General features: G+C 37.6%; 1 protein-coding gene across 2 annotated transcripts in view; it reads left to right on the plus strand.

The window, feature by feature from the left end:
- LDB3 (LIM domain binding 3) overlaps window positions 1–16,704 on the plus strand; it is a 201,852-nt gene that overhangs the window by 154,736 nt on the left and 30,412 nt on the right. Inside the window, exons 12-15 of one of the 2 annotated variants that reach the window (XM_088463088.1) lie at window positions 2,450–2,623; window positions 4,887–4,997; window positions 11,282–11,425; window positions 15,151–15,198. In XM_088463088.1, coding sequence (XP_088319214.1) covers window positions 2,450–2,623; window positions 4,887–4,997; window positions 11,282–11,425; window positions 15,151–15,198 — 477 coding nt within the window. Of the gene's footprint in view, window positions 1–2,449; window positions 2,624–4,886; window positions 4,998–11,281; window positions 11,426–15,150; window positions 15,199–16,704 lie in introns of those variants that run through there. The other variant, XM_088463090.1, reaches the window with a different exon arrangement.

Consider the following 16,704-nt stretch of genomic DNA (forward strand, 5'->3'; position numbering starts at 1 on the left):
TAGAGCAAGAATGGAAATGTTTGGCCCGGAACATGTATTCAGAAGTCTTTAGGGCTCAGCCTTCCCATTTTTTTGTCCCATGGAGGATTCGCAAGATCCAAGGAATAGACGTGCCAAAGTCACCTTGTAGTCGTCTAGGTAAAGTCATAACATAAGCATAAAGAGGGGGGCGCCCAAACAGTGTAATATATTCTCACAATAAAGCACAGTACATAAATGATTTCTCTACATTGCATACTATTGGTGAACAATGGCACATATATATATAACAAGTATGTGCCTGCGCTCAGCTTGGTGGTGTGGTTCAGTACAAAACGTAATAAACTAATGTGGGGTAAAGTATAAAGGTGTTTATTGACTAATAACATGGAGTCACAGTGCTCCCTTGAATTTAGGATAGGGTATATGCGTGTGGATAAAAAAGTCAAGATAAGTAATGCTTCTTAGCTGGCTTATTGAAGTGTAAGAAGTCTTATGGGTGTTGCGCTCTGGAGGGGCGGCGTCCCGTGTCCTCTGGTTTGTCAACTTACCATAAGTTCCTGTTAGGTGATGCGCTTCTTCCTAGATATGCTCTTCTGTTCCTCGCGACCCACTACCACCGCTGGAGTGTGTGCCTAGTTATACACTCACTATGTGTCCTGTTGTAGTCTTTCTGTTGAGACTTCTGGATCCCACGATCCCGGCCGGTCAGGTGGTCCTTGAACATCTTTTCGGCCGTGGTCGGCCTCGATACTCACCCGGATGGTGAGGAGACTTAGGATCTGTACGCAGCTGGGCAATTTTCCATGCTAGAGTGTGTGCCAAGTAACACACTCCATATATCTCCTTAGTGCAGCTGTATTGCGAGGGAGACCTTGCTTGTAATGGAGCATACACACGGTCATATTTGTCGGCTTTGTTAGATCTGTCAGATCTGTCAGATGAACGATTTGAACGATTGAACGATTTTTGACTGCATTAAAATGAATGGAATCATCCAAGTCTGACTGCAAACACATCAGATGTCAGATATCGTTACCTGACCATCGGGAACCCGCATCGTTCAAATCGTTCATCTGACCGATCTGACAGATCTGTTAGATATGTCAGATTTTCCTTCAGATATGAATGACTGAATGATTTTTAAATCGTTATCGTTCAGATCTGAATGAAAAATCTGACCGTGTATATGCACCATAAGCGAGATCCCGTGCTGCTAATGATAATGGTGTGCCCATGGAATAAGGGCAGAAATAGTATGTTGCACACACAGGTTGTGGAGTGTGTGTCCCACAACTTAACTGTCTGGAGCATAATCTTATTTATCATTTTTGGATCATCCATAAATAGCACTTTTAGTACCTTTTATCCGTCTCCTTCATATCTAGCACTACAGCATGTCACAAACCCTACACGTCTCCAAGCATTTCATCCTTGTACTCTACCAGCTCATACCCCTATACTGTATACTGTATATACAGAAAGTAGACATTTCTACATTTCCATGTGTTAAATGTACTATACTTTGGTACATTTATCTTTCATCCATTTTAACAGCCAATTGATTTATATATAATGCAAATACTGTACTACAAAATTCATACATTGCTCTTTTATTTATACTATTAACTTAGTATAATACATTTAAGCTTGCAGACAAGACTTGTGTTGCAGGGATACTTGGAATGGCTTTGCAATAAATACTTATCAACAAATGTAACCAATGTAACTACTGCTTCCCGAGGTGAGACACAATGAATGGATGCCCTCTAACTCCTCGGCTTCCAAGTGAGCTGACAGTTTTGTACAGTAACACTGATGACATTTGCATGACAATATTCAAATTGACTGCTTTCTTTCAGGTTGCTTTAAAAACGTTTCATTCTGTTTTTCCAAATATTACTTGTATTTTCTTGCTTTTTTATAGCTTAAAACAGTGCCAATTTATATTCCCCAGCAAGCGTTATGTCTTATTTGTCCTGCAATAATCACTTTCACTTCAAACACCTATTAGCAGCCAGGGGCATATCTGGCATTCACAGATGTTATATGATACAGTATGTAATTATTTACTGCAGAGATCTCCAATTCACTCTTCCGCTGATCTGTGGGGCTGGCACTTGCGCAGTGGACCTCGATTTATTCTTTCATTTCCACTGTGGAACTGAAACTTGGAAGAAGGGTTCCACTGAGCACTCGCCAGCTCCTGGAGCCGGTGCCCTGATGCAGATGGACCCATATTGCTGGACTCCATCTCGTCCCTGAGCTCCATAATCAGCCACATGGTCTGCTTCAGCAGTCATGTCAGTAGCAGAATATGTATCAGTAAAGGAGAAATTGTACAGAAGGGATGTTTTAGTTATGCCGTGGGCTGTGAGCACCATGTCCGAATACAGTCACTAAAGAAAAAAATGGCACCTAAGGAGTTCAACATGATTCTTGTTTTCTAACTCAATCTAACTTTACTCAGTAGCCCAGTTGAGCATGCTCCAGCACCAGCCAGCATAGACTTTGTGAACATACCAGCTGCTTCAATAAATCAAACTGCTACTGCTGAGCAATACGCAGCATACCCAGCCTCACCGCTTCCAACTGCCGCTCCTCCCTATGTCCCTTCTGCTGCTTTTACACCATCCAATGAGAGGTAATGCATTTATTGCACATATTCTGTATGTTTGTTTGACTGGGTTGAAAAAAAAAGTTTAAAGATGTACTAGAATATTATTCATATGGTTTGCCTTGTAAGCTTATGAACAATTTCACCAGTGTACCTGTAATGTATACAGTATGGCGGCCCTTTTGTGGGAATTCAGGCCTCCTATGTGCATGGTCAAACCGGAAAGTGTCGTTGTTGCCGGATGCTCGGGCCAGTAATAGTTATAAAGTTCTGCACTGACTCATAATAAATTAATAATCTGCACTCTTATAACTATATTTCAACACAGAAAACAGCTACTTTCACTCTGTGCAGACATTATTATTTTATTAGTTATTAAAATATATTTACATACTGATAGCATACTCCACAGCCTTTTACTATTGGGAATAAACCCTGTAATAACACATGACTGGTTACTAACGACAAAGAGGTAAGGGCCCTGCTCACAAGCTTACAATCTATATGAATAAAGACTGCTTATTGGTCTAGCCAGATTGCAATGGGTAAAAGTGCTTAGAGGGCAATGTAATCCAAACGCTATGTAGATGTCAATCGCTATGTTGATGCTTTAATATAGAGAGGGAATAAATGTGAGTTTTGTGTGAGCAGTAGGGGAGATAATTGGGTACAATATTTTAGAGAGGTTAAAATGGAGAATTTGAGAACGTTGCCAAAGGAGATGCACTTTCAGCATTGGTTTCTTTTTTAAGTGTCAGGCCTTTAATACCTAAAATTGACATAAAGTAGGTGTGATCACATTTTAATCTATTCATTTGGAAGTGCTATACAGAAAAACAAGGTCAAGTTTCGTGTGAATTTGCAAGGAAAAGATTAACGGATAATTTTCCCATAAAGCCCATAAAGTCAATTAGTCCGGTGTCCTGTTACATGTAATTTACTTTAATATGAGTGTTGTGTGCTTTATTATAATGTGTGTAACTAATTATTTGTGCTCATTAAAGATGCAGTTCTACTTAGTAAAAGTGCAGATGATTATTTTAAGGAGAAAGGAGTTTTGACAGTCAATTCATAGAATGTATCATACTGAAACAAGTTTGCAAAATATAAAATTTTGTGGATCATAAACAAATAAACAAAATGTAAACCACACAGTATAAAACAAAGTAGAAAACACAATGGGAAGACATTTTATAATATACCAAATCCTTTCTATAATCTAGCTTGCAAGAAAATACATTAATTGACAAAATGTAGTTATTATCCCGGCTGCAGGGATCCCGGCGTCAGAATCACGACTTCGGCATCCCAACAGTAAGTATTGTGGTTAGGGTTAGGCACTAGGGGGCGAGGCTTAAGGTGCCCACACACATAGCGATATTTTACCCGATCTGGCCGATTCCGACGCATTGGAAAGACAGATCATGTAAAATATGGACAAATCCTGAGAAAATCGTGAGACCCCCCTCACGATCACGATACGATGCACGTCCCTGCTGGTCGCACATCGCATCTTCAGATCTGCCGTGCTGTAGGGCAGATCTGCCAATCTGGGATACAAATGCACTGGAGAAAAGTCTGAATGCAGGAGAGATCGTTTGAAGATTGGACACTGCAAACAACAAATCGTGTGCAGAGCTGCCGAAGAGAGTTTTCAAGGGATATCGTGCATGATGTCGGATCGTAAGCACATCGCTATGTGTGTGAGCACCTTTAGGGTTAGGCACTTGGGGGGAGAGGGTTAGGTTTAGGCACTAGGGGAGGGAGGGTTAGGTTTAGTCTGTGTGGAGGGTGGGGTAGGGTTAGGTGAAGGAGAGTATACTTACCTCCATCTGTCAAGATTGTGACCATGTGGGGATGCCGGCATCGGGATTCTGACCATCAGAATCCTGTGCGCTGGCATCTCATACCCAACCTGATTTTTGGGTCTGTATTGTATATTACAATAGGAGGCATTGCAGCTTTAACCATCTACATTCATCTACATTCAAAGTTGTTTTGTTTTGTCAAGTAGCTCTCTATTGTTGTATTATATTTTACTTTATAGCAATAGATATGCTGTTAGCTTTACTGTCAATCAGACATAGAAATATCAAGGTATTTGTTAAATTGTGATACCTAATAAGTAGAACAGCATCTAAAGCTAACTCCTGTTGTCTCTTAGTCTATCTGTTGCTAATAGGAATGAGGTGCATTTCATTGCAACAGAATTCTACCAGCTAAGTGGCTTGATTACTGTTTTTGTGTCTTCTGTCTCTTTGTGTCTCATGCATTGCTGTGTCATTTGCAGACTGCCTACCGCTGCCCCCATCTCTCCTTCACAGACTGCACTCAACCTGGGCGTTAAGAACCTGTCTGTTGCAGCCTCCACTATATCTTGTGCCATTTCAGAAAAGTCTAGGTATTCGTTTGCTTCTATGGTTCATGTTTCGTTCAACTTTATGTTATTTGTATACATGTTGCCATTACATTCCAGTAACAGCTCATGTTATAATGTCATAAACTAAATTCCTAATGCTAACCATTTTTTTTTAACTAGGAAAATAGATCTTATTTGGATCCTGTTACAGTTATTCATTTTTCTCTTCCTTTTTTATTCTCATTTAGCATGTGCTGAAAAATATTATATTGCTATAAGCACTTTGTGTACAAAAGTATATATCTAATTCGTACAGGTACATGTGTTATGGACTGTGCTGAATTACTGTACATTTGTATTTTATATTACCAGGTACAGTCTTGTTGAACCACCAAAGACATGCTCTATTAGTTTTACAGTAACAAAAGGTAGACATGATGAAATAATTTCATTAAAGAAGGGCAGCAAATTTTGTTTTTTTAAAGAACACCCCTTTTAAATCTAGAACTATTGGTACCACATGCCTCCCACAGTTCAGAACAGTTCCCAACCACAGTGCTTAAGGCACATTAACAGTCCATGTTTTAAGGATAGCCATACTTGAGCATAGGTGACTTAATTAGCACCTCAGTTATTTTGATTTAGCCATCTGTGCTCAAGCATGGATATTAGTAAAACTAGCACTGTTAGTGTGCCTTGAGGACCAAGGTGGGGAATCACTGGTTCAGTGGCGCTGGCACACATTATTTTGCTTGTTAATACTCCAAAAAATGGGTATGAGATAGTTTTATACACCTCCCAGTTCAAAAAATCAGGTGGTACCTCAGCACACATCCTGGAGAAGTGCACTGACCTTCTTCCAAGACAGGGCAATGTTTAGGGGTGTGCGACCGATGCTGCCACCCAGGATGCAAGGCCAATGACGTGCTACAGCCACTGCCTTGGTGGAACCTATATTCAGAATGTGGGAAACCTGTAAGGTTACTTGTGTGATGTCATGTTGTCACATGTGGTGAGAGCTGCAGGGGGCAGGCACATGAACAGAAGTGCTGTGCTACAGTACTGCCCCAAATCACAGAGGTTTCCCCAGTTCTACTAGTTCAATGGAGGGGGGTTCATTAAAAAGAATCATCTGTGACAGCAATTCTCCTTGAAGAAATTCTTTATGAAGTATTTCATTGTTGTCCATTGTCAATGAAGACTACTTAGCACTTAGCAGTAAATAAAATGAGAGGCCACAATTTTGGGGGGAAAACTCCATGTAGGACCCCATGCAATTACTGTGTAAATGTAAATAATGCAGCCAGTAAAACTGGATTTACCTTTCACTTACCTTTAAGGTCAAGAGATCGACATTGAACTTTAGTTCATCAATATTTTCTTTCCTGAACAGAGTGGAAACATTGTTGGGAACTACTGAGTGACAATCATGTTACTTACATCAAAAGCCTCTAAATTAATGTCAGTTAATATATTACTTCTCCACTTGCAGGATGTGTCTTATAGAGGTGCAGCAGTGGGGGCTTCTCATTATAATTTAATTCTGATATTTCAGCTTTCAGACATGTCCTTACACTTTCCAAAGAAGATAAATGCAAATTGTGTAGATAATTACATTAATTTTCTACAGGTGTTATTTCTTGTTTTTGATAACCGCTTTTGTTTCCACAGGGATTAGTAAAATAATGTGGTTATTTTGGGATTACCCCTATTTACAGTACCTGTGCCCGAAAATCCCAATCTAACACAACCCTATTTGACTACATCAAACTCCTCTCATTATTTTTTTCCCAATTGTACAGTGCAAAATGATTTTTCTTATTGTACAACTCAAACAGTAGTATATACACCAGGCATACAAGTGTGTGCACGTATACCTAATCATTGTGTAAAGATGCCGCTTAACAGTGTTATTATTAAATACAAATGCCACAACATAACGAGGTGTATTTTACACATGACAAAATAGTTTATTGACAATTACGGTATTAATAAATTCAAAAGATTACATTTCCCATATAAAGTGTAATGACATACAAACACCTCCCTCGTCTGTTGTTTAACCCTTCTAAAATTAAAAGGGAATCTTAATTTTAAAAATGAAAATTATAAATACCTAAGGCAAGTTTTCAGCTACAACTTGATATTATACAGCCGTGATGCTAATTAATTAAGTAGTTTCAGCTGGAGATGTCTACACATTTACATAATAAAATAATATGAGACCAGCGATGTTGTTGGACAGTTGTAGCTCATTTTGTGGAGCATCTCACTTACCAGAAATGTTATACAGTTATGTAAATGATAATCACTTTGAGTTTCTTGCTCTGTGTAAAAGCATCCAATTTAACTAGTTGCATTGTTATAATAATCTTTCTCAGATTTGTAATGTGTGGTAAATATAATCAGTATCAACAATGAGGAGCATCAACCAGTTCCATGGAAATAAATAGATGCACGAAACAACAGGCAACGTAGGTTGACAATAGAGCACAGAACTCAGAGGGCTTATAATTTACACAGGAGGCATTTTCTTGCTTGTCATAAGTGGTAATAATGAATTTTAATGCACAACCTCCCATAATATTATTTATAAACATATCATTTAGAGAAGTTAGTTTCTAGAAATATGAATGACACTTTCACTTTTCGGACACATCTGTTAATGATCAACGGCAGTGCTTTTTTCTTTGAAGGTACAATTACTATGAATGATGGGCACTGGTACTCACCTAAACTGCTGAATGTTCTCTAGCCAGAATAGTGTCTCCCTGCTCTATTAAATAACTGGGACAAATAGGTTCCGGCAGTCAGTACCAATGAGTACCATAAAAAGAGCACTGACAATCAATGTACTAAAATTATATATGTAAAAGGTGTTGAGTTTTAAATTGAAATACAGAAATCAGTAACTTGTGATATTTTACAAGGTGTGTATTTGTTGCCTTGCTTGTCCAATTTTAGGATGAGATTCTGCAAAGTGATTCTTTCACAGTGGCACCATCATGTCATGTAATAATTTATAATTAGCAACGAATCTGTAAGGCTCTTTGAATAAGGACAGTGGAGATCATTTACGAAGCTTAAAACGTTCCATGCAAAGTGCAATACCAGCTTTGGTCGAGCCAGGCACCACAATCTGCTCAACTGCACCTAGTTATTCCAGCAAAGCAATATAGGAGCATTCTGTAGGAACAGAAGTTTGTATAGACCGGGGTATGAGATGGGCAGAGGTCATTCTTTGCAAAGTACTGAGTATAGAAAACATGCACCTAATTTTGCAGGACAGTGTAAAAATATAATTTCCATAGAAAGAACTACAAAAAAAAGGGAGCGCTCGTTTTCACAGTAAACAAAATGTAGATTTCAATAAACAAAGAAAGGTATGGAAAATGGGCGATATCTCTTATATACACAAGGACTGCTCTTAGGATATCAAAATAAATACTTATCTTTAAAAAATGTACTGTTTTTTCTGTCCCTGTTGCTATTTTTGATTATTCAGCAAGCCCCGACAGTTTGTCCAAATATGTAAATAAAGAATAATGAACAATGTGTGGTATCCTTTATAGTAGAAATAGTATCATGAAAAGATTAATTCTGGTCATTCCCCATAGGGCTTTGCTTTAATCTATGCCAAGAGTCCTAGGTAAGGTGAATTCTGTAAGGTTCGTCTGAACACACACATGACTTACACATAAGTCATGCTAGGTACTGCTCATATAGGTATCTTTTTCCTGACGGTATTTATATGACAATGTCTCCCCCTGTTATGGGAATGTGATACCATGGGTGATGGGAAATGAGATGTGCGTACCCGTACTCACATGTGGCACGGGGTTGGTAAGTGCATCTGGGTTTCTTTTTTTCTCGTTCCAAAGAATACCATACTCAAACAAAAGAGTACATTTATTCCAACATTTTCATTAAAAACTACAATCTCCAAGATAGAACTTTGTTAAAAGGTATCTTGATTCACACAAATATGCAGAAAAATAGGGGTCTGCACTGAAATAAAATGAAGCATGTGTTTCAGAGCCAAAAAAAAAAAAAATCCTAGGTCGCTCTATACAAAAAGGAAAAACAGTCCAGAAAGTCTCCCATTTCCTCTCCCTTCAATGGGAGACTTGCTGGACTGTTTTGGGTGGATTGACCTGCAGACCGGAACCGGAAGTGATGTCAGCATGACGCAGCACCAGACGAGGATAAAAACGGGAGATCTGGTTAGAAACCTCCATACCTTGATAAAGAGAATAACATTCTCCAAACACGTTGGTTTTGGAGGAGCATAAGAAGGAGGATTCTGCACAGCGGTATTTTTGAGGTATGTGTTTTTTCCTTTTTTACCTAGGACTCTTTACATAGATTAAGGCCCAGCCCTAAGGTGAATGACCAGAATAAATGTTTTCATGATACCATTTCTACTATAAAGGATACCACACATTGTTCATTATTCTTTATTCCCATATTTGGACAAACTGTCGGGGCTTGCTGAATAATCAAAAATCGCAACAGGAACAGAAAAAAACTGTACATTTTTTGAAGATAAGTATTTATTTTGATATCCTAAGAGCAGTCCTTGTGTATATAAGAGATATTGCCCATTTTCCATACGTTTCTTTGTTTATTCTTTACCATTTCTCTGGACTTTGAGGGATAAGTCTATTTAGTGTGGAAAGGCAGAAATCTCTTAAGTGCAGCGCCGTCTTGCCTCTCCATATCCCCCTTTTTTTTCAAAATGTAGATTTCAGTTTCTTGGTTTTATACATACATATGGGTATACATTCATAATGTCAGCATCCCGAACGTCAACATTTTATACCTCACTCATTTGTTGCACCAATGTTAAATAGTACAAAACAAATTAGCTGCAGTCATCAAACTACTTAAAAAACAGCAACACACAATATCAATCAATTGATCAGAATTCAATAGTATAACTTAGATATGATATATGTCTCACATACATCAACAATCCTTCTGATGAAACTGTGATTGATCACAGAGAAACGTGTTATGATATTTCTGCAGAACTAGTATTGCAGTCCACACTGAGAACAGTAACTACTGGATTTTTCCAGTCACTCAGTCATTTCTTCTATGACTTGGCCTCTTATATATATTTTTCGGAACTCTTTATTCATATAATATGTTATTAATATTCTCAGTGCTATTATATTACCATTGAAATCTGAAGAATTGATGCAAAGGTTTATTTTATTGAATGAGGTGTTAGTGGAGGAGTAGTAATACGGACTTTGGTGCACTTGTAGGTTGCATAGATATCTCCTGAGAGCAGAGAGTAGAGGTCACCGGCTTGGTTTTGTGGTGCGCATCGAGTGTACTTTGTAAATAAATCCCAATGGCATTGTCTCTATTGAGAAATACCTTTTAATGCTTCAAAAATGCAACACACTAATAGCAGAATAGACTATAAGCAAACATTAGATTACTATGCCCAGTAAAAATTAGTTTCTGTTTCATTTAGTCCATTTTCTTAGAGCCATCCATGTACTTTTTTCATTATTTGCCCATGTAAATGGAAGTTTTCACAGAATTTATTTTTTCAAAGAGTACTGTATTTAGTTTTATTTTTTTAATCAGCAGAAGGAAAACCATACATAGAACGGTTCCGCTGGGGACATAGGGCCCAATTTACTAGTTGTAGTATGTTATTGTCTTGCTGCTGCGATTTTTTACTCAGCGGCTGTGCAATAATATGCTGATGGCGCAGGAATCGTCTTGTGTAAATAGACACCTCGGCTTCTGCGATCCACTGCTGTGTCTGAGGACCCTCAGGTTACTCAGGATGGCCATGAAATTCATGGGGCCAGTGAAGTTCTGGAAGATAGAGACACTGGTCTTTGCACGCCCAGAAAACAGAGCTGACACGCCCCCATTTTCTTGGACACTGGCCGTCACTGCCCATTCCCCGCCCCACACAGCTGCAGCATGTCAATCATGTTGTGGTTTAGGGGGCATTGTGACTTTTTTTGCAGACACTTGTTGGCACATGCACAGTACAGATCCTGTGCATGAGCAGACCGGGAACCATCACAGTTGTACGCAAACCATTGGGTTTCCGTACAATTCCTAATCAGGGCCATATTTCCATGAGAATGTTACTCTCAATACTTAGAGAATTGAGTATCATTGTGCAAGAGGGCAAGCTCTATAACAGATAAAGAATTCCCTTTTATATTTCTGAAGTCCTGACCACACTAAATTCCAAGGATACTTCTATCTAACAATTTACTCTTTCAAAACAACGGTGTAAAGTCCTGACGTTTTCCTTTTTCTCCCTATTCAACTTTTCCTACGGGTAGACACAAATATAAGTCTCCCATGCTGCCGCCTGCCTTGGAAGCTCTTTATATTTCTCCTATATTCACTACTTCACCTCTGCTCAAGAAGAGAAACGTACCCAAAAGAACTGGTGTCTCATATCTACCAAGAAAAGTATTTCAGAGGTACAGCTACAGCAGCTGGCTGGATATTAACCAAGTCCCTTCCTTTAGTGCTGAGAGGTCAGCAACTCTTCGCCCATGGTCAGACAACGAGGATACAGAATGGAAATGGGTGGTGTCCACTTACTGTTTTAACTGCTTGTCCCGTTGTCAGACAAAGGTTAAAGGGAAATTATCACATTCTATGAATTTAGCCTTTTTGCTATCTTCAAGGGAGACCTCTATTTTTGAAAACTCATCATTTTGATAATATATAATACTTCCTAATCTATCTTACTTCCCTATTGGTGAGGTCTCAGATACACTGTACAGGTGGTATAACACACAGCTTCCTAATATGTAGCAGCACATGTTCTTCTGATCATCTAAGGAGATGAACTCAACTCATTGCAGAATTCTCCATACAGAAATGCCTGGAAAATTTTAATCTCAGTATCTTGAGGAAAGGGAATGATTCTGAATTTGACCAAATGTACTTGGTATTCAACAAAATAATTTACTATGGATTTGGTACGTACCAAAAAGTATAATTGAAAAGCTGGTATCATAGTCTGTGACAACAACATATTTTGCATTGTGTTATATTTTTAAAGGTGGCATATTTAGACTTCAACATAGATGCACAATGTATAACTTTGTAAAAGTGATAATTTCCCTTTAAGAAGGAATGCATATCAACACCTTGCAAGCACTTAAGGGTTTACAGTGTATTATACACTTCCGCAAAGCTTGTGTGTCGTAGTGGTGTCTTCAGATGTGAAGTTGGCAACTAAGCTTGCTTTTGTTTTGCTTATTACGTATATTAACTAACATTGAGCTTCTTTGTTGTTCTTTTTTGTCAAATAACGATCATTTCCTTTTGTTACACAATTTCATATCAAAGCAGCTTATGATCATTTGTTCTTTGTCACAGAAGGGTAGGAGTTAAATGTCCACCAATATCTAGAGTATCAGCTTGAATAATTTATGTTTTATATTGGTGTTGATATTATGAACAATTTATAACATCTGCATACTATTTAATTCAACAAATTGTACATTATCCTTGTACAAATGTTAATCAGTGATATGGATCTGAAAACGACAGGTTTCACAACTGTTGTGTCTATTATGTAGACCAATGGGGGCCATTCATGGTCCTCAATGACCCCCTAATAGTTAATGTTTTCCAGATCTCCTTTTATATTAATCACAGATGCATTTTATAAGATCCATAGGCCCTGATCTGGAAAACATGACCTATTATGAGTCCTTGAGGACAGTGTTTGGCTACCACTGATATAGTCCATTAGATACATTGATGCAGGGCATAAGATGTATTTCTTCCTACATATAACATCTAATATTTGTACACCATTGTATTGGTTTAGGATCTCCTTCAGCTTCTCACTGATACAAGCAGATGTAAAGGAGAGCAAGTTAGGTGCACCAGATACTAGGATTTCCGTCTTGTGAAAAACATTGGTTTTCAAACTACAACCTAAAACTATAGATATTCACCCCTGCTCAAGCAGACAAATGAATGTAATGTGATGAACTCACCCGAACAAGGATATTATATGGTTCCAATTGTTCAGGAACCTTTGTGACTGGTTTAAAAAAAAAATATATATATATATAAATAGAAGTTTAAGTTATCAGAGCTGTTTACCCAATTTGTAAATGAAATAATAACAGGTAGCATTAATAACATGAAGAAAATATTAAGATTACATCTTGTTTTATATTATGAAAGGCTGTCTCTGGTGGAAATATTGTCTTGCCCACCACCGTGTACACTGGATGTCATGATTACAAATACTTCTACTTTGCCTTTTGATTTATGATAAAATGGCTGTGTTTTGTGCTGCAATACAGTTGTATGAAAAAGTACATCCTCTTCTAATTCTAATATTGATCATTAAAACTCATCCATACCATGTTCTAAAATTCGACAAATCTAATCTCACGTGACATATAACATGTCACAGATATTAATTTGCCAAAACGAGAAAGCCACATCTGAAAAATGTAGTATTATTCAGATTCTTGTAGTATCATCTTTAACAGAGGTAACTTAAAGTACTTTTCAGTAGACCAATAAACTCACAGGGTATATTTACTAAAGTGAGATTTTTTAGAAGTGGAGATGTTGCCCATAGCAACCAATCAGATTCTACTTAACATTTAACAACCACCTTCTAGAAGATAATAGCTAGAATCTGATTGGTTGCTATGGGCAACATCTCCACTTCTAAAAACTCTCACTTTAGTAAATTTACCCCACAGTCTCATACAATGTGTTTGAATAATTGTGGCTTACTCCTCCTTACAGTGCTGATTACATTTTTAAGATATCCAAAGTTATTAGTTTATGCACTACTCTCTTAAAGTTCTGCCATAGCAACTGAATGGGGTTGTGGTCAGGGGGTAAAATTATTAAGCTGCAGTTTGTAATGTTTGTCCAAAATCAGCGGACTCACTACCCTTCGGTTTAAAGGCTTAAAATTCAAAGGGTAGTTAACAAACAACTAAACAGCAAACTGATCAGTACAAACTGCATTATGAAACCCAATTTAAAACATCCAATTTTACTCCTCCCATTGTACATGAACCCATTTCTACCTAGTGTCCAATCTGGATATCTGATGGCGGTAAATAAAAACAGCCACAACCCCAAATTTAGAGAGTTCCAGTCAAATGTTGATTACCACTGGGAGCCTCCTGGATGGTGATAAACAGGGTAATGAAGTATTCATAATGTAATAAAGTAAATATTATTACCTCTATTAGTAATGCAATAATATGTATTACCCCATGTAAATAAAATGCTTATTAGTGCCCCCATACAAAGAAAATAATAAGTAGTTCCTCTGTATAAAGGAAATAAATAGTTCCAACATAATCAAAATGATAAGCAGTGCATCCTTATAAAGTAAATAAGTATTGCTTCCATGTAAAGTAAATGATAAGCAATGCCTGATCCTCTAAATTAGGCAAAAGATAAGTAGTGCCTCTATTGAAAGAACGTTTGTATTTGTCACATGTGATTAACCTCATTAAATTTTAGGACTTGGTGAGGACAAGATGACTGGTTATTATGTAACAACAGTAACACAGAAGTGAAAGAGGGTGTACTTTACTTTGTCACATGACTATATGTTTAATTTTTATATGTTTGATTGAAACCATAAAGATGATTGCATTTCAGAAAATGTAGCAGCATAAAATAAAGGGTAAATTGGGTTTATGTACTGTAGTTTACATAATTCTACTTAGATGTTTGAACAATTGGTGTTTACAGTAAATAGGTTGCCATCAAATTTATAACTATGGAGATTTTTTAAGTTCTGGTGCTCTGACACAACTTAGCCAAGAAAAAGTAACTTTATACAGTATAAAAGGAAAAGCGTTGAGGTAGCGTGGAAGAGCCTTGGGTTGTTGTCTAGCAATCATTCATGCCAGGGCAAATTTATTATGGTAATTTAAGAATATAGGGCAGGGGTTGATAACCTGCAATATTAACAAATAATGATAAAAGCACATCCAGCCAGTATTTTTCATCTCTCGGCAACATCACTTCATGCGTGATAATACTGATGAGTGTTAACTGACATCACCGTAGCTCATTCATTCTGCTTCCTGTTGGTAAACTGTTTCAGCCTCACCTGTGACTTTATTTTATATGGATGTACAGTACAGTCCTACAGTAACAGTGGTAACAGAGTTGAACTTTTGTCCTTTTTTAGCCTTCATCAGCAAGCATCCTTCTCTTCCAGCTACCAGTCGAAAATGAGGTATTGCCAAGATCTGTTATGTCTACAGTTGTATAAAGGAAGTGTAAACCAACCTAGTCATGTTCTTTAAAAGATCATTCGCACAGCTCACTACGTAGCAAACTTTACTGCCAAATTTTCAGCTTTTCACCAAAGCCGCAATTTTTTTAATTTTTCTTTTTAGGCAAAACCTATCTTCCTTTGACAAACTACAGAAAAAATAGCAATTTTGTAAACTCAGAACCTATTAAATTTCCCACTTTGTATAACTATGGTTAAGCCATGGTAGTTTGTAATAAAAGCACACGTTTTGGCATGGGCATGCTAGGGCACAAAATGACTTGAGTATGATTTACAATAATACTAACTGGAAACCCGTCTGTAACAATGTGCAGATTCTCCACTTAAAGGCCAACTATAGCAAATCTGAACAGCTGTTAATAGCTTTATTACAATTAGAAAGTAAAGTAGCCTATATAATAATGATTTTCATTAAATCCGACAGCTGCAAATTGCCTGCTCACAGTTATGCTTAAAGTATAACAATATTTTAAACCCCCAACTACTATCTTACTTTTGCGATAATAAACAATAATCTATTTGATTATATATATATATATATATATAAACATATATATATATATATATACATACATACATACATACCAGGGCCATAACTAGGGTAGTATGACCTGTGCCATGGCACAGGGCACCGCAGGGCAGGGGGCACTGTTTGGGTCTGTCAATTTTCCTGTGTATTATCATTCTTACTTGTAGCTTCCTCTTCTTTTATCCCCAGCATCTCCTGGCTGCCCCAGTAGTACTACCCTGTCCCTTCCCTATGAGGCCATGGTCCATTTTCAGGTGCACTATCTTATGTCCCTATTTAAAAAATGGAGGTAGGGGGGCGCCAATGCTCTCTCTGGCACAGGGCACCAAAAAGTCTAGTTATGGCTCTGAGATATATATATATATATATCAAATGAACAGGGGTCCGGCACTCGCCAACAAGTCAGTGTAATGCCCCGGTGCCACAATCAACCATAAGGTGTAATATGCTGGAAAAAACTGAAGGGCACTCAGCAGGACTTTAGCAACCTTAGCAACTTAAATAAATGAAACAGGCAGAGCCAGAATAAATGCCAATGTTTCAGCAGATTAGTGATTTTATCAAGATATATCTATATATATATCAATAATAGTTCTTAACTGTGATGGTACATTTGCTGAAATAATATTGATTTAAGTCACTGTAATACAGGGCACAGAATTGAGAGTGAGAATGTAACTCTACATTTCCTTAAATATATACAGTATATACACTGATCAGTCATAACATTAAAACCACTGACAGGTGAAGTGGATAACATTAATTATCTCATTACAACAGCACCTGTCAAGGGGAGGGATATATTAGACAGCAAATGACCACTCTGTTCTTCAAGTCGATATGTTGGAAGCAGGAAATATGGGCAAGTGAAGTCTAAAGGTGCGTACACATGGTACGATATGAACAATAACGATATC

This window comes from Taudactylus pleione, unplaced genomic scaffold (assembly GCF_031769625.1).
Source record: "Taudactylus pleione unplaced genomic scaffold, aTauple2 ptg001314l, whole genome shotgun sequence".
Classification (NCBI taxonomy): Eukaryota; Metazoa; Chordata; class Amphibia; order Anura; family Myobatrachidae; genus Taudactylus; species Taudactylus pleione.